Here is a 20,063-nt window from a genome sequence, read left to right as displayed (position 1 = left end):
AATATCTGCTTATACAGAGTATCTATAAAAGAACTCCGGGATATTGAAGCTAAATATTTTATTAAAAACTGAAACTCAGGAAAAAGTAAATACACATTTTTGAAGGTAATGTTATAAAGTTTTATTTACAATATAGTAAATTCCAATGTGTGCCCCGTTTGTAGCACGGCACCCATCCAAACGCTAATCAACTTCTTGCCACGTCCTGGCCAGCATGTCTTGGGTGATGGTTGCCACAGATGCGATAATTCTTTGCCTTAGATGGCTGACATCTTGAATTTTCTCCGCATAAACCATGTTCATCACATGTCCCCATAGGAAAAAGTCTAAGGGAGTAAGATCCGGACTTCTTGCAGGCTGTGGAATAGGCCCTTTCCTTCCAATCCACACTTCCAGTTTCAATAAACGCCTTAAGCCATTGACGAATGGTTTTGTCCGAAGGCTAAACACCACCATACTCGCGTCTAACGTTCTGCTGTACAGTAATAACAGATCCAGTTTCTACAAGCAATATCACACTCTGCGCCTTCTGTTGTGGCGTCGCCGTTGCACTGTACTGCACAGACTGTGTTCGGCTCGGCTTGGCCACTTCAAGGTCAACGCTGAGCAGCGTTGCCATCCTTTGTTGGAATAAACTCCAAACGGCGTGAATAAAACTTGATGAGCTACTGATTTCAAAGTAATTAATTAACCTCAGTTACCTAATACCGTTTGCGCGCTATCATTGTTTAAAACCCCGGAGTTATGTTATAGAAGCCCTGTATATCTTTATCTGTGGTACAACTGCAAGCATTGATAGCGCTCTACCTATTTATATACCTGTTACGCGATGCTAGCGCCACTGCTGTGCCATTACTTTTGACACTTGACTGTATAGTATAAACATATATTCATGCAACAAATCACTGCACAACGTTTGCTAGCGTACAGAGTTCATCAAGGTAAACACCTGTTATCAAGGGTGCTTATCCTGAGATTTGCGGAGATTTCTGTGACTTACAACATTTGTAAGTTGCAGCAACTGTTATGATTATTACTTTGCAGTACCCTTCACCAGTAAAACCATGGATCAGAGGTACCATTAGGGACAGCAGATTAAGTGGTCTCTGACTGCTTCATATCTGTGCTTTGTGAAAACGTACAGAAAGACAAAGAATTATTCATCAAAAAAGTGATAGATGTTTATTGAAAGGAAGAAAGGCGAATCCAATTTCTAACTAAATAGTAGACTCGATTGATTGAATGATTTGGTGTTTTAAGTCGACTTTATGCACAGTAAGGCTAATCGGGACTGGACCTACAGTTTAAAGTGGGATCCAAACCACTATGTATCTTCACCACTTATCGAACTCGAGACCCCTTGGTCAGGGGAGAGTTGCCGAAATTGGATCGTTGCCTAAGTTTGACCGCCCTTGTTTTTGCCTATAGTCGAGTATTTGAAACAGGTGAGTTGGCACTATTCATGTTGCAATTATTGTGCTTCGGATCTTAAGCTCTTGTGTAGACTAGTAATCAAATGTACTGTAGTATATTATAAAAGTGCAATTCATTAACCACTAACTACATGTGGTAAAACTATGGTTTAGTTGCGTATGTTCGTGTACCGTCATATTTTATTAAGAGGATATAATCGCCTATGTTGGACCACCACGTGTTTCCAAAATTGGACCAGGGAAAGTATGGGCTGTGGACAGAGATGGAATTGCAAATGGCTATAGCAGCATACAATAATGGGGACTAAGGTTTGAACGGGTGTAGTAGAAGGTATGGTTTGTTTGGTTTTATAGCTGACCGAATATTCAACGTGGATGAGTCAGGTTTCACCACAGTCCAGAAACGTCCACAAAAAATTGTATCAAAGAAAGGAAAATCACAGGTAGGTGGTGTTACAAACGGCGAACGTGGAGTAAATGCCACAATGGTGTGTGCAGTGAGTGCTGCAGGTGTCTAGATACCGTAGACATATATACGTACATGCCTTTTGTGAGCGGTCCAACCCAAGCAACCTGTGGTCCAAGTTAGGAAACCAGTTGCCTATAATGGACCGATGTCACTACTTTCGTTTTTGTACCCTATTATATTTGTTCCTGCATTTTTTTTGAAATACATATATGAAGTGAAAGCTAATAGTTTGTGCTTCTCATACCTACAATTTCGTTCTTTTTCTATGTCTTGTTTTTGATGCAGAAGCAAAATAGTACCAACTGGTCCAATTTCGGCAACTCACCTCTATAAGGCGACGTCGTAGTAGACTCGAGTATGAACTTGTGCACGAAGCCAAAGTATTTTCAATTTAATTTGAAATTTATGGTTTGCTACACTAGAGTAGAAGTAGCAACTGATAATAACAACAACAACAAAAGTAATAGCAATAATAATAATAAAAGGTTTATATGACTTTGCCCCCCCCCCCCTGAGAAAAATCCTGCGGGACCCTTGACTGTTATTACTAAGATATTATAAAATTTTGTTTCATCTAGCGTTGATTGGTTGTTTTTATGTCCCGTTAGGATGGGAGGGATAAAGCCACCTCAGCGAGAGGTTTCGGATTGGATCTCAGGCAGCGGCGGCGCCACGATTAATCACCTAGGTGTGCTGAGGTGGTGCAGAATAAAATTTAGTGGGTGCGATGTTTAAAATATTGAAATCATCAAACATGCATGCAAGGGCGCGCTCAGAATTTTTTTTCTACGGGTGTGGAGGAACATAGTAAGATCTCACATCTTTTTAGGAACTTATATTATTATATATTTATTATTGTTGTTGTTATACAAATCATAAAATTGAAATTCGAAAAACGAACTCATGTTGATTCTGTTATACAAATCAAATTTACATATTTAATTTTATGCTTTTATATTAAATTACTAGTTGTGTTGGTTAATTTGGTGATCGAAACTTAGGTAAAAGTAGGGTTTTCTTTTGGTGAAGTAAAATTTTGTTAAGGGCAAAGAAAATGATATATCCAGTTGTTTACATTTTACTCCTATCCTTCTCATATTTCATGTGTTTCCTTTTTATAAATAAACCAACCCTAGAATTTGAATCATCATGAGCTTTTCAAATGATTATATCTTTATTATTGTTCAAAGTGGAAAATTTTCCCCAGAGCAACGGAGCGTAACAAAGCATAAGTCTGTACATTTTCTAAAAGCTACAATCTGACCAAGGTTCGTTAATTTATTCTACCAGCCAGTTGCTCTTCTTAGGCATGATCAGAAATTGCAGAGTCAAGTGTAAAGATACTTCCTGGGGTACTGATGTAGCAGAGCTGCTCATAGGTGCCAAGATATAGGAAGTCAAAACTTGACGAATCGGCGTGGAGGTAGTCTCCAGTGGTAAAGGAATAGAGGAAAGAGGTAGAGGGTGAACAGCGCTCTTCGGTTTTGGTCTGCGAACAAAGTCAGTGTTACTGACTTAGCCTGACAAACAAGCTTGGAGTACAGGCTTACACTTTGTTCTATAACTTCATCTCAACTTCATCATCAGAGTTACGATAGACAGGTAATTAGCCTACCCGTACCATGTATGATTCAGGTTCGAAGGTTTTATAATCGAAGTGTTAACTGTTTGCCATTCCTGGTTATTTCTAGTTTTTTATTTAGTGTACCTTTTGCTTCAGTACCTTTTGCTCTTTACCACCGAGCTCACTATAAGCAGCATGTTGCTCTACCATCTAGGATGAATGATGATTAGTGAGCTACATTCCGAATAAGATACCTAAGGGTATGAGACGATTATATCTCTATTATTGTTGTTGTTATACAACAATCATTTGGCGTTGATGCCAAGTTCAGGCTTGAGTCCACTATTTAAATTGAAATTGGATTGATTTCCATTATTACGTCCCCGGTTAGGGTATGAGAATTCTTCTACACCCAGGGTTTCCTGGGTTTAATTAATAGTCTTGGTTACTATATTTAACACTTTATTAAGCGTAATTTACTTAACTAGACACCACTTAGCACTCGTGACTCAACACGTTTAAAGGACAGTTCCACTAAGAATCTTACAATGCACATGCCTTGCAAAGCCGAATCCTTCATTTAACTTCGAGCTGCTATTTTCAGCAGATTAGAAAACAGGCAAATAACCACAAGATTACTCACCAATAAGTATTTGAAAGACACAAACTTTGACTTACTTTTTAATGTCCTGTTTCTTTCCTGATAACACTGGTCAACAAATTTTAATTTCTTTTTTGCGACATGGATGAAAATTCACTTTTCTGCATCAACCCATGATGCTGAACACGAAACTGACAATGAAAATGCCACTCGACTTCTGGTTTAAGAATTATACGAGGTATTGTCGAAAAGTGGGGTTCAAAATGTTGAAACGTAGTGGAATGACGTATGCTTGGTGTGCATGTGAATTTTACTCTTTAACTGTATTATTCGAACAGTACAAAACATGGGTACATTTCCATTTGCCTTTTCCAAGTAAATGCATGAATCAAAGTTTTTACATTAATCACAAAATAAATATTTTCTACTATACTACTGTATGGTTTGTTCTTTACTTACGTGGGATTAAATCTGCTTCCTCTTTGCTTCTCTCTTGTAGTGAAGTTCAGGATCATCCCTGGTTAGGGTCCAGCAATAGTCGGCAAGCATTCCTGTACTCCATTTCCCTTGGTACGATTCTCGATTACAGATATTTGTTGGTGGAAACGCTCACCGTGTTCATCACTTACCTCCCCACAACTTTTCGTGAAGAAATTGAGATAAGAGTGTATAAAATGCAATTTAAGGGATATATTGCAACCCATTTTTTGATACGATGAAAACAAATTATTTACAAGTTTTTCAGTCTTCAGCACGTTTGTTTCTCAAGAAATTGTTTGAGGCTTCTCTGAAAGAACTCCATGCACCTTTCTCAACATCACTTAGCAGGTGTTCGAGGATCTCGTCCTGGCGAAGTTGACGAAATTGAGGGCCCACACAAATTCCTTCCTTGATCTTCTGTTCACTGATTTTTGGAGATTTTTTAAGTACATATTTGAATTCCAAAGAGTTTTGATCCAACGTTTTGACAAAGTTTTTCATCAGTCCAAGCTTTATATGAAGTGCAGGAAGTATAATATTTACAGATTCAACGAGAGGTTCAATTTGTACATTCATATTTCCAGTTTCCATACTTTGACGTAATGGCCGATCATTTTTAATGAAATGAGAAGCTCTGTCTGCTATTTCATTCGCAGAGGAAATAGCAATATTTCGTATAGACTTGTTGGAATCCAGTTAAAATAGCAATGACTTTCAAATCTGCACATATTTTTTATTTGTAGTTGTTGTATTTAATTGATTGAAGGAGGAATTTTAGGCTATCATACGATTCTTTCTTTTGCACAGAATAACCAATAGGGATTGACGGCAATTGATTGCTGTTATGAAGCAGTACTGCTTTTAGACTTAATATCGATGCATCTATTAACAACCGCCACTCTTCACAGATGTGCTTAATGCCCATTGCCCCCAATAAACCATTAATATCACTGCAGTATATCAGATCTCCTTCGGTAGAAAAGTATTCTTCCAACTTTTTCTGACGGTCACCATAAAATGACACCTTCACATTTCTAGCCAGAAAATTCCATTGTTGAAGTCTGGAGGCTAATAGCTCTGCCTTTGCTTTTGAAAGTTCAAGATCTCTCACTAAATCATTCATTTCACTCTGGCTAACCTTGTGCTGTTCTGTAAGTTTAACATCACCTGCAAAATCCGGATCTGTAGATGTGGAAGGTTATGGATCGTACGGTTCGTCTTGTGAGTCTACGGAATAGGATTCAGGGGGTGTTGGAACAGGTAGTTCATTACTATGCGCCACAGGACGAGTAGCAGAACGAATATTTGGAAATACAATTGTCTTCTTTTTAGTATTGGACATACGTTGTATTGGTGGGACCATACAAAAAAAAAAAAACCGTCTGTATGATTACTGGGCTCCAACCAAATCATGGGAATAGCAAATAGCATCGATGGTCTTCTGTGATTCAACCAGTCCAGCCGATTCATGTAGCAGGTCTTACAACAGAAATGTGGAGCCCAAGTCTTATCTTCATCTCCAAATTTGCAGTATTTACCGAAATACAGATTGTAGGCTGTTCTTACAGCAGGGGTTATATTTGTCCGCTGTCCAGAAAACTCAATTTGACCACAAACATAACAGAAATTGTTAACATTGTTAATGCATTTGCGTGGCATTTTTTACCAAATCACTCAGCAATTTAAATGCCAACCTTACCATAAAGGGACCACGTAATATACAAACACGATCTTCAATAAATGCACACACTCAACCTAGTTTTATAAAGCCACAATCATGTCTGCACAAATAAACACCTCACAAAACAATGAATAAAGAGGTTTTGTGTCTGGTATTGAACAGTTCCCCCTTTCATTACAACAAATAAACAAAGATAAGATAAAAAAAGAAAAACTCAACATTTGCTTCTTACATCTATGCAATACCATATATATAGGGAACTACTCCAAATCAACAATGCCCTGTAACTCAATTATAATTAGTCAATTGCGATTTTTAACGACAGTTTCGTATTTAGGGGACCAATATTGACTAGAAATTGTATATATCACTCATGTCGCATTTTGGCTGTTGATCAGTGTAACCAACAATGAATGTCCTATATTTTCCCATCGTTACCAACCCGCTTATTTTTGCGGAGTTGCCAACCTCGCACAGAAAATTATCATATTTGAACCTGTGATAACACTAGAACTCTTCTTTGGCCATACTGGCCCGAGTTATACAATGAACGAATAACATTGGGTCAAACGAACATGTACATAAATTAAACAAAGAAAGAATAAATATTTTGCTACGACATAATTTGGGGTCGTTGTACCATAAACATCTAACATTTTGTTGATGTTGTCTTTTTGTACTTTTTCACGATGCACAGATATTAGAGACTACTGCTGAGTGTTCAATATCTGTACGTTGAGCAAAGGAAAAAAATTGCTGTGCTGAACTTTGCAAACTGAACCTACCTGACTCGATACAACTCGCCTTAAATAATTTCCCGGACACAGTCCAATGATCTACTTAAAACAACTAAAATTTTTGTTGCAGTGCCATATTGAGAATCGCCACCACTACAGGAAAGTAAATGCGATTTCTCTTTCAGAACCAATGTATGGCCTGTTATATACAGTAATAGTGGTATCGCTTCAATATATAAAATTATATGCTAAATGACGACATTGTTTTAATATCATAATGTAATATAACATTTCATTAGGTTGAAAACGGATTTATGAAAAAGGCGTGCTGAAGAGGGTGCGGAAAAAATTAAAGGGTGCGCAAGCACTTCTTACCGCCGTCCCTGATCTGAAGTGGAGGCACATTACTCGGTAGATCTAATTACCCTATCGGACCATAAAGTGAACTTAAACAACTTTTTTAGTGAGAGATGTCGCTGCTTTTTTAAGAAATGTATTAAACTTTATATAACTTCAGACTCTCATGAATATTTAAGTCATGTAGAATTTAAATCAGAATAATTATCCTCTTTATTGAACAGAAATTGAAATGTTTTGCATCATAGGTTTTCGTGGGGATAAGACCTTTAGTTTGTTGGTACATAATAAAAAGTACACACTAAATGTGTACAAATAAAGGGACCTAACAAAATCTTCAAGTAACGTATAGCTCCTTCCTTTGTTATTCTGTGAGCTGCGTTGGAATTAATAGAAATTACTAATGTATGCATCAATGAACGTGATTTATATGAAAAGATTGCCTGTCATTTTATTTTTATTTATTTATTATTACTATTGGGCGTGACAAATATGTTTATTAGTTGGTGTTGTACACTAAGGGATAGATAATAGCTAGAAACATAGCTGTACATATTCAAAACAGTAGTTTTGCACTTTTGTTAGTCACACTAAATGCGCTTCTATTTCTGTTTTCTCTTCTCCAGGCTACTCGTGTCGGGAACCAAACACTGGTGCAAACGCTGAGGTGCGCATGCGCAGATACCACGGAAGACCCGCCGTGCATGGTGAGTTTTTTGGTGTCGTTGTGTTGGAATTCAAAGATAACAAATAGCCTGTAGACAACTAACTGACTAGTTCCGGAAAATCACTGCGCACATTGTGTGCGCATATTAGAAGCGAGTCTAAATTCCGACGTCACAGAGTAAACTGCGTCCACACGGTTTTTGTTGCTTGTACGCATGCGCAGAAAGTTACAGCAGTCTTCTGCGCAGCAGCAGGTGTTGTAGGTAAGCTGACAAGCTGTAAGATCAAATCAACAGATATTCTGATCATAAGCGAACTCTGCTAACGTTCATTCAAGTAATTATACTATCTGCAGTTCCTGTTCTTGTTTTTAGAAATTTGTTTCACTGATTTTCACATCAAATCAAAATGAAATTGAAACGTTTAGACTAAGTTAAAATTTAATCATGCATAATTTAACCCCACTACTAACTGTGAGTGAAGTTTCACTGTACGGACCAGGAATAGACTCCACTCCTAAATGTATTTTTCTTGGTTTACGTCTCTTTAGTGACAGTTGAGGCTAATCGCGGCGATGCTGATGAATCCGGCCGCGGTTATAACTTGAAATCATGAACCGAGCCCTCAACGTGATTATCCTCTGAAGCATCTTAGATGTACTTTATCCACAATACAGATAATTCTTCTTTGTTCTTTAACGCGATGCTTAAATATTTAACCGTACACTGCGATATTTTTCGGAACATAATTTTTTTGCCGGAGTGTTTAGCACATCGTACTATGACGCTAGGGTTCTCAGGTTCGAATATCGATCTGGGAATGGGTGTTTTTGTTACTGTCTACGCGATTAGCCAAATCTGGCAGAAAAGGGAAGTAAAATAAACCAAATAAATCAGTCAGGATTTACACCCATTGGGGTCGGTGAGATAATCGAGAAAAAAGATAACTATTCTTAGTTTTTATTATCACTATATTGTGTCGTGCCAGAAGTTTTATTTTTATATTTTTGTTATTTAGCGTCGCCTTTCTCCCATTTTGACTAATACCGACGATGAGAATGAGTGATGATTAGATGAAATTGATGAAGGGGACACTCACAAAGAACACCCATGCAAATGCTTACATTCCAACCTCAGAACTGCAGTGCTTTTGTGTGTATATAATTATGTACGTATGTATGTTTGTGTAACTGATATTAGTATCCCTGTCTAGTTAGCTGCACTTTTTAATTCCATTTGCACTCACGTGTCTAGTTGTGTACAAAGTGCAAAACTGGTTAGTGTACTTTGATGATTTGGTGTCACGTAGTGTATTCGGTGTCTGCACCGTTTTCACTGCGTTCTGGGGCGGTGTACAGCTTGGTAAAGTCGACGCGCTAGCTACGTTAACGACTGGCTGGCTTTGAAGTCCACGGACGCGCCAACCAGCTGAAACAATCACATTCAACGCAAAGTGTTGCCACACATCTACTCTATGCCACCTTGTCCCTCCGCGCACAAGCACCTTCCCACGGTCTTCACATTGAAGTTGCAAAGTACGGCAACAGCGTATCCGCGGTCATGTGACTGAGACTCCACGTGGAGTAGACGAGCAGAATGACAGCTGCGCCCATTGGCTGAAGGTTGAGTGTGATTGGACGAAAACAACTCGACCGCTATTTCTCCCCACCCACGTTTGTGGCGGCGGCTTTCTTTAGTTCTTCGACGTTAACGAAGTAAACACTTCGACTTTACGTGGTACGTGCTAACTAATAAAATTAGCGTTGAAAGCAGCACGCAGGCATTTGTTGAAACTTCTGGACTTGCGTACGGCGTCTAATTGGTTGAACACAATGTCCTTGCACCACCGTGACACTGGGATGCACCTGCACTACACATATACTCCATCCCGGTTATCTCTGGAGCAAGGTCACGCAAGGCGCAGAGAAGGCGTGAAATCGAGTGGGCAGAGCGAAGCAGTGCACGCTGTTATGAACGCTGGTTACTGATGTCTCTTCCCGTCTCCACGCAATCCCGTTCCGTCTCACGTGTTCATTGGTTGAGCCATTCTCGCGTCGCTACTTGCGCAGAGACTTGTTTTCTTTCACTTACTCCAAAGATAACCGGGACAGAGTATAGTGTCAGTAAGTGCAGCGCATTAGACGAGGCTACTGTCTAAGAAATGTCCTGACACCTTGCTGTCTACATCTACAACTCTCTCTACAGGTGAAATCTCTGGATGTTATTTTTCTAAAATCCTACCTTCTTTTCTTGAATTTGAATCCCCATATTTACGCATAAATATACATGAAGTGCGACTTTCTCATTTTACTTCTCAAAGTATGCAAATCTGGTCCTGCTTTCTCTTCCCCACCGCTTCCTCCAAAGCCTTTGTCGCCGGCTTAAAATGCAAAGCCTAATTTTCGCCATTCCGCAGTCAACCCGTGTTCTCGGAAACTCTCGACTGGAAAACCCACCCGCGAGCTTGTTACCTGGAAAATTTCGTTCTGTTTCGCAAGACCTTAAAAGTGTAATAACCTCATTTTCTGAGCCAACCACGCTTTTTGCCTCATTTGCTATCCAAATTTATCGATTAGTCACCATCTTGGCTTTCCCTCCCACGTTGATCTGTCCTTCCTTCTCTTATTTCATATTTAATCTTCCTTCTCGAATTTCAGCCCCTTTCAAGTACAGTTTGAATGCAGGAGACATTGAAGACTGTTACCGTTAAGATGGCACAGAATCGAACAAAAATGTGTTTGTAAGCCTGAACTTATAACCTTCAGTACTGTGTGACTGTAATTATTTATATAACGTTCACAATTGTATTCTAATCATAAAATCTTTGATAAGAAGAAAGATATGCCATTATCACTATCACTGTTATAAAATGTGACATTTATTCTTTATATAGTGTTCACAATTGAGGGGTCTAGTGAGAGAGGGAGCTATGCCACTTTGACAAGAAATGGAAATAAATTGAGTTTTGTAAAGCATTGCGTTGAGTCATAATTTGTATAACAAAGGGTATTTTTTTTTCTGAACATATTATTAGGTAAATTATTCAAAGCAAAAATATGAATTTCAATATAAATACCATTTATTATGAACATGTATGGTATATTGTTGTAGTATACCCATGTGGAAAAATCAATCTAGCACATCAAATACTTTCAACAAGGCTTAAATACTTTTGCCTCAGTGTAAATCATGTTCATAAAGACAACTTCATATGTCTTCTGGAGGATCTTCACTGTCCATTGTTTCTGTGGATTTTAGTTTTTGGTAAACACCATGAAGAACTGGAGGAATATAAGGCATTATTGCCATGAGATCTTTTAACTTCAAGCCTGATATTAAATCTAGCACAGGTTACTGCAACACAACCTCTGCCACTCCTATTTCAGACACCATCAGTAAGTGGCATAGCTCCTTCTCTCACTCAAAATGCTGATGAGGACGTATTCAAGAACTTAGAAAATCTGCTGCAGAAGAAGCGGGAGCTATGCCACATGGTTGTAGTTCACATGATGGATGACAGATGGTAGGAGAAGACTGAAAATGGCAAAAAATAAAATTTTCAAGATTTGTGGCATAGCTCCCTCTCTCACTAGACCCCTCAATTGTATTCTAACGATAAAAATCTTTGATAAGAAGAAAGATATGCCATTATCACTGTCACTGTTATAAAATGTAGCATTATGGAATATAGGGGAATATCTGAAGTTAATTTCTACGTTCTATTTATCAAAAAAGTTATAGGTTTTGCGTTTGTTGCCAATGTAAAAGCAAAAACTAGTAGATTACTTCACTATTATTTTCGTGGTTGTTATAAAAAATTAAAATACACGAAATGTATTGTTCTCGAAAATGACAGACATCAATGGGTAGTTGAAGTTTCGCTGCGAGAAACAAGAATAATGATTTTATGAATCAACATGTGTTCTGATTATAACTTGTTTAAGGTACAGCCAACGGCACAGATAATACTAGTAGTAGGCAAATTGTACATAACTATTTTGATTCTAATAATTCTACATCCTGTGTTGATTTAAGGAATAGAACTCTGTTGATGTGAAAGAGATATTGTCCCCTGCTTATTATTCACGTTTTTGTTTCAAGTCATGGTCATCACATTTGAGAAAACAGACTAGATGAAAATGGTGGACAATTCACCTATTCTTACTTTTGGCATTGGGTGTACTACTTTAAAGCTTATTTCTTTTTTAATAAGTGGGTGAAGTCCACACTATCCAGCTTCTCTTCCTTTGTAACCTTTGTTAGGGTATTCTCTCTTCCTTCGACTCACTGTACTTCAGTGTTGCCAATCCATTGTTTTTTCTACCAACTGTGTTTTCATGTAACAGAGAAGTCTGTGGGGTTAGTTGAAAAACAGCATGACGCTTGCCTACAATAACAGAGGTACAGAAGTTTACTTTTCTTTTCGGTTATATAGCGTCGCTTTTGCACATTTCTGGTTAATCGCGAGATAAACATAAATCCATGTCGTACCCAGGATTTGAAACTGATGCACGTTTCGCTGACCACTCCGCCACGTAGGGTAGTGGTAGTCATTTTCCATTGTATTGTTACTGTTTATCACTGAACCTAGATACTTGAAGATATTAACATTTTTAATTTTATTATCGATATACGAGGGGCCATCAATAAGTTCTACCTGTTGAGGTATAATTTCTTTATAAATGGATAGATTGGTACAATGAACACACATATAGTTTGCCTATAGTGCCCTCTACTCAGAGTTACCCTTCCACATAGTACCCATCACGTTTGATGCATTTGCGCCAACTTTTTACCAAGGCCTCAAAAACCAGTTTGGAAAAATTCCACAGAGCACTCCCTGCCGCGCCGTTTCATAGCTGTTTAACCTCCTGCAGGTCCTCGAATCTCGTTCCACGAAGCACAGACTTTATGGTATCCCAAACTCTCAATCATTGCCTGTGCTGACCCATACGATACGTGCACTGCATCAGAAGTTTCCTGGATGGTGATGCGTCTATCCGCTCGAATGAGCTCATCAACCCTGTGGAGGTTGTCGTCGGTGACCGACGTTAATGGTCTGCCACTCCTTGGCTTGTCCACATTTTCGGTTTCTCCATCTTTGAAAGTGTAAACAAGCCACACACGATTGAAGGACCCACAGGAGGTTAAAACAGCTCTGAAACGGTGGGGCAGGGAGTGTCTTGTGGAATTTTTCAAACTGGTTTTGAAGCCTGGGTAAAACGCTGGCGCAAATCCATCGAACGTGATGTGAACTATGGGGAAGGGTAACTCTGCGTACAGGACACTGTAGGTAAACTATATGCATGTCCATTGTTTCAACCTTTCCATTATTAAACCAATTATACATCAACAGGCACAACTTATTATTGATGGCCAATCGTATATATGTATATGTGTGTGTGTGTGTTTCAGAATTGTGTGTGCTTTTGACTGCATGGAACATTATATGTAGGTTTCTATTTTCCAGGCCCCCTTCTACTCCACTGCACTGAAAACACTAATCTCCGTATCAACTGTGATTCTACTGGGACTCATTGTTGCCTATCACGCTCTTGAAGTTCAGGTGAGTAGACAAAACATTGTTGCTACTTAAAATTGCATCCTTTGTAGTTCATTCCTTACATTTTCAGCACACAACTACTACAACGTGAATGTCTTTTCTGTAGTGGTAATTTCGCGTCGCGTTCTCAATTCTTGGGTTAATCGGGTCGATGAAGATCTCATGGGATTGGTGATGGGGCAACAGGGTTTGAACCAATGGCTTCTGGGTTCGTAACGGTTACGGTGACCACTCTACAACTGAGACTGGTGAGAGTGAACAATATCGTTTCACCAGATTATAACCCACATAATTTTATATAAGCCTATTTTCTAATACAATTGACTCTTTTTAATTCGAACTCCAAAGGGACATGAAAAAAATCGAATTATCCAAAATTCGAATTAACAAAAACATTTATCATCAAATATGATTTCAAGAGGAATAAATTTCTGTTCGAATTAGCGAATAATTCGAATTATCCAAGTTCGAATTAAAAGGAGTCCCTTGGCAGCCTAATCAGTAGCCTTAATTTGAGTTCTCTGGGGTTTGCACTTTAAGTGTAGACATTTTTGTTATTTAGCGTCGCTTTTCTGCCACTTTTGGCTAATGACGGCGACAAGAGTGAGCGAAGAAGGGACGCTCACAAAGAGCATGCACAGGCGGGGTCTCGAACCCGGGACCCACTTAACGCTCTCTGCCACCTAGTATAGGCTTTTATTGATTTATTGTGTGCAGTTAACCGCTATATCACGAGCCTTAATCTCTGCCATGTAAGACAAGAGCGTCTTATACTAAGATACAGGGGTGGCTTGCAAAAGGTTTCTTGTCTTCCCGTCATCACTATTAATTAACAATTATATACAATACGTGGAGGGAGGATGAGTCACCCATGAGTCAGATACATTGAAAAACCACTGGTGTCAAAGCTACACACGAGATCCACAGCACATTTTGGATAACTTTTAACTTCAGTGGTACTAAAATTGTGTTGAAGAAATAATAATATTTAAATAGCGATAATACAAAATCTACTATATTTAATACACACGTGTGCATTTCATAAGCTATTAATAAAAAATTATCATGAATCTTCAATGAAGGACAGGGAAAGACAGCCTAATATAATTCCATTCCCCTTGACATCGTCGGTAATACGCCACTGTGTCATAGCACACCCAAATGCATACATATACTATATCCATAAGTTTCAAATTCTAGAACCAAAACAAGAAGTATGATACGTCGACACTTTTATTTCCTACACTATTCACCAACATCAATTTAAGCAGACATTTTTTTTTCAAACTCTTCATTATGAACTCTTCAATGGCTGACCATAATGTCATTTGCGAAATCCTTAACCTGAAAAGCATATCCAATGACATGCTGTATATGCAATGAATAATTAATCCCCTGTCTAAAGTGGATTTAATATCAGAAATTAACTTCCATGTCACCTCTGTGTTGGTCGCTGTTCTACCACACCATCTTGAATAAGCCTGAATTCTTGTATTAGAATTTCACCTAAATGATTATACAGCCAATCCATTTGTCATGGATGTTACATTTTCCCTCCATTTTTGAACTGTAAAGTTGTGACAGTAACAGAAGTACACATCAGTAACTTCCTGCAGCCAAATTAACATGAACTAAAATAAAACCTTGTTAGAGAAATTGAAGAAAATATTGCTATCGTGTTTGTTACCAAACTTCTGAACTGTCTTTACATGTCGAGAAAACTCTGGTCCCTGAATGAACCTCATGTATTGAAATGTATATTGTGTCATGTAGAAAGAAGAAAGTATATCCTCAACGTTTTTGCTTTTGAAAATATTCCTAAAGTCAATATTAAAAAACAATAAATCCTGTGTCACCAGTGTTACACTTGTTTTGCCACGAGTGTTACGAATGATCTACAAATTGAAGTTAAGTACCAAATGGGCGTGAACAAGAAACTAGTTGGATCCATACAATTTGATATATTTTAAAGGCGTTAAGCTAAAAAAAATCTGGTTAATTAAGTAAATATTTTTTTCAAATATTCCAACCACAGTTCTATTGGAACTTTTCTTGCATTCTCTCCTAGAGAAACGGCCCAGCATCCAGTCTGGAGCAAAAAGAAAAGGAAAAGCAGTTGGAAGAAAAACACTGATGCATCCAGTGACCTCTTACAAGCCACGAGAGTTTATTCTCCTCTGTTGCTTCTCCAGTTCCGTGGAAGGGGATAAATTTTCATTGGTTCTACCTTAATGGAATTACAGACACTTGTTTACCAGAAACGGAAGGTGGAGAGCATGAATGAGAAGTTGGAAGGCAGAGAAGCAGAAAATTATTCCGGGAACGTGAATGGAGGGACAAGGCAGATAATTATTCTCAAGAGAATGATGTTTTGGGGTGAAGAGATTCAGGAGAACAATAGAAAGTGTTCTTTTTCAATTGCATGTTCTGTGCTGCGACTATTCTACAGATGAGTCAAGTTATTTCCAAAATAGGAATTTGTATTTTTTTCCACAGACGCTTTTGTTTAACTCCTTTACTGCGGAGTTATTTAATTTACTGAACCGTGTAATCTCCCATCGTTTGCAGTTACAATCAATCTTCTGTAAAGTAAAATTACTTTCGGCACATCTCCAGCGGACTACGCGAGTCTGTCTAGCGAGCCTAGTGGGCGTGTAGAGCCTGAGCTGTGAGCTTAGCTATAGGTTCTGGGTTGAGATGACGTCAGCTGCTCGCTTCGTTGATTGGCTGCTTCGAGAGTTGTGACTCGTTCCGAAGCTTCAAATGCATAAGAGCCAAATATGTTATGGAAATAATCTCCCTCTACTTACCACTGATTTGTTTACGCTAGAGTGTTATTTGCATTATTTTGGGGGGGGGGCTGGCCTCTATGGCGGAGAGGTTATCATAGCGCGCTACGAAGCCAGTGGTCGATTCCCGGCCTGGAAATGGGTGAGTGAGTGTCCCTTCATCATATCATCACTCGTTCTCATCTTCGCGGTTAGCCAAAATTGGCATAAAAGCGAAGTCAAATAAACCAAATCAAATCTTCTCTTGGTTATGGTATGTTAAATTTATTTCATCATACTCCAAATTGTCACCCCCCCCCCCCACACACACACACACACTTTATTTCTGTTTGCTTCATTTGTAACATTAAGTAGCTAAGGTGGGTAAAGTCCCCCGTGCCATGAAGACACAAGAAAGGGTTTATGGTGATAAGGCCCCTTACATTCTCGTTCTCGGCCCATATCTTGGAGGTGATGTAATCAGCACCAACCGCGGTAACCAGAGGGTTGATGGAGATTGTGACTTATATGTGTCGGGGGTGTAAACAAGGGCGCCCGAAGGATTTTTTCTCAGGGGGCAAGGCAATAGAAACTTTTAGTATTTGTATTAATAATAGTAGTAGCAGTATATTATTATTATTATTATTATTGTTATTACTGCTTTTATTGTTGCTATTATTTTTGTTATTATTACTACTACTATTACTTATGTTGTTTTTTTAAAATTACATACATATATAATTTCCATGTTCTGTATATCTATATACAATTTGCATAACTGCAACTGTAACAATAACATAACTGATTATAATCCGTGGAAAATAGACTGTAAGCTTAAATGTATCTCCACTTCAAATAATAATAATAATAATAATAATAATAATAGTTGCTGTAACTTACGGCCTGTAAGTCACAGAAAACAACACTCTTTGTTACAAAATATCGCTACAATTTCACTATTCGAATTACATTTACTCTTTCCAGAAATCTGAGTGGGGGACAAGTGCCCCCCTGGCACCTCCCTGCGGGCACTCTTATGTGTAAAGGGTGACCTTTTCTGAATACATCAAATGTCAAACTCACTTCCACGTACTCAACGCTGGACTGCATTTTGCAGGCTAGCGGGGCTCTGGTGTCTGGACCCATGTCCATTATAATCCTCTGTGGAACTTTTGTTGTATCCTGTCCTGTATTTGTTTGTGTTTGTCCCTTCATATAGTTCATATATATCTTCATCTTCGCATATTAGCCAAAACTGGCGGAAACGCGACTAAAAAATAAAGCACATCAATCGTTCCTTTCAGCGCTCCTAGAAATAAATAAAGAAAAACAACAGAAAGTCTTGACCAGCAGAAAATAAAACTAGGCTTCTCACTTTTTTGAAAAAATGTCACTGGAAGGATCCAAGGAAAATCGATTTTCTATAAGAGCTATGTGCGTGTTCATAGAGGAATATGTCTATACCCGTACCCTACATGCCTTATTGGTTTAATGTCTCGTAACTAAATTAATTGCGTTCTCATCCCAGATGCTTAATTACTGGGATAAACATGTTATGCACGTAAAACCTTCTACCTACCAAAGGTTCGGCAGTGCAAGCAGATATTCGCACTCAAAGGCAAAATATGGAGACTATTGTGTTTCACGGAACGTCGCGAAATCGTGGAAGATTTCAAAGGCTTTTGATAACATGCCGAGAGCTACGCTTTTGTCAGAGTGGATCTAATTATTGGAGTATGGATTGCCATCCCCTCACGCGTGAGTAGTCCTACAAACAGGATCGACATAATTGGATCAAACCATTGCAACGTAGCCATGATCTCTTTCAACAAAGACGCCGGATGGAAATTCTCCTCAAATGGCTGATATGTTGTTCAGCTACATTCATTTAATGGAAGCTGTTTTTCTTTCTCTCACGCTCTTCTAATAGTTGCTAATAGACGTAGGGGGTGATTGCATACCTCTAGCAAGTTTACTGTAATACATTCGCGTCACATAGTAGTGACAATTCGCTCCTTCATACATTTTTGTCCTAAGGTGCAGTAATCAAGTGGTCTAACTAACTAACTAACTCTCTAGCCTTCTTAAGTCTGAAGGTTCATGGCTGCAGCAACACAGACCTTCCATCTGTCCCTATCCTGAGCAATATCTATATACTCCTTTCCATCCCTACCGATTTCCTTTAGGTTCATCTCAACGTTTTCCTTCCATCTTCGTCTTGGCCTTCCTACGGGTATCTTACCATTAGGTTTCCTAACAAGAATCCTGTAAACTCCTCTTTCCTCTCCCATTCGTGCCACATGGCCTGCCCATCTAAGTCTTCTTGATTTAATTATTCTAATAATATTTGGACATGAATATAAATTATGTAGTTCATTTTAATACATGTAAACTGTTAGCACTATGCCGCCAAGTGCTGTTGTCTCGGCTCGCTGAGGTTGATCAGTTTCAGAATGGTGCCCTTCTTTAACCCACTGGACACGAATGAGTTTTCAACTGTGTTTGTTGCTATGCAGTAACCCCCGAGTTACGTAAATAATGCGTTCCGTAAACCTTGACGTAACTTGAATTTTACGTAAGTCGAATTTGTAAATTCCTTAAGTGTAACTTCGTAAGGAACTGATATATCTATTATTATTATACAGTAAACCCTCGTTAACACGAATCCCAAGGGACCGAAAAATCAATAGTTCGTGTTAAAAAAATTCGTTCTAACCGGGGACTCAAATTTTATTGTTGCAATACAGTTCTTTCTACACATTAACCATTTACAATACGTATTATGTATGTCATCATAGAAAACACTACTACAGTACTACAGTAATTAACTTTTAAGAAAAGTACTCGCAGATCATTTTCTGGTAAAAAAAATTCTTGTAACTTCACGGCCAACTGTACTCATAGCTTAACCTAGCGGTCAATTTGTGACACACACAACTGAATTTGTTCGTTATTGTTGACACGATGATCGCGATTGTTGAGCAATTCCACCCAAGTTTTAATTTTGTTGTTACTCTTACTGGCTATGTTTTAAAGAATGGTAAAACACATTTAAACACATTGTTGATCTGAATCTGTTGATTGTTGACAAGATGATAGAGATTGTTGAGCGATTTCTTACATACCTAGCACAGGAACGACAGAGGAAAAACTTTGAAAGTTCGTGTTAAATGAGATGTAATGACACAAACGGACTAAAAAACAGTTCGTAATTCGTGGTAACCGAAATTCGCGTTAACCGATAAAACTTTCTATAAGATATAATTCATCCCTGCCGGGACCAACATTTTGTTCATGTTAACCGAGTGTTCGTCTTAAGCGAGTTTGTGTTAACAAGGGTTTACTGTATATGTATTTACACAGTATTAAAGGGTCTACCAATTAGAACGTCAGAACTTTGAAAGAGTGTTGTAGCAACACTGACTGGAATGACGAGATGGAACTGTGACATCTGCGTGCAGTAGTCTGTGGGAAGTTATCATGGAGAGATACACAATGCAAGAACGCATAGAAATTATTCGAATTTATTATCAAAATTCGTGTTCAGTTCGACAGACATTTCGTGCATTGAGAGGAATTTATGGTCAACATAATAGACCGACAGAACAAACAAAACTGTACGATTTGGGCAGATGAAAATCCGCAAGTTATTCTGGACGTACCCCTTCATCCTAAGAAAGTAACTGTGTGGTATGGTTTTTGGGTCAATGGCGTGATCTGGCCTTATTTTGTTGAGGACCAACAT

The 20,063-nt window shown here is 38.5% G+C and overlaps 1 protein-coding gene across 15 annotated transcripts in view; it reads left to right on the top strand.

The window, feature by feature from the left end:
• Positions 1 to 20,063, top strand: part of SK (small conductance calcium-activated potassium channel) — an 848,626-nt gene that overhangs the window by 784,454 nt on the left and 44,109 nt on the right. For 9 of the 15 annotated variants that reach the window (XM_083140994.1, XM_083140992.1, XM_083140989.1 and 6 more), the window contains 2 exons: positions 7,949 to 8,029; positions 13,443 to 13,553. In XM_083140994.1, coding sequence (XP_082997120.1) covers positions 7,949 to 8,029; positions 13,443 to 13,553 — 192 coding nt within the window. The remainder of the gene's footprint in view (positions 1 to 7,948; positions 8,030 to 13,442; positions 13,554 to 20,063) is intronic. The other 6 variants (XM_083140997.1, XM_083140998.1, XM_083140995.1 and 3 more) reach the window with 2 other exon arrangements.

This window comes from Lepisma saccharinum, chromosome 19 (genome assembly GCF_977018435.1).
Source record: "Lepisma saccharinum chromosome 19, izLepSacc3.1, whole genome shotgun sequence".
NCBI classification, from domain to species: Eukaryota; Metazoa; Arthropoda; class Insecta; order Zygentoma; family Lepismatidae; genus Lepisma; species Lepisma saccharinum.
Note: the sequence above shows the minus strand (reverse complement) of the source record. Positions and strands in the feature narration are given on the sequence as shown.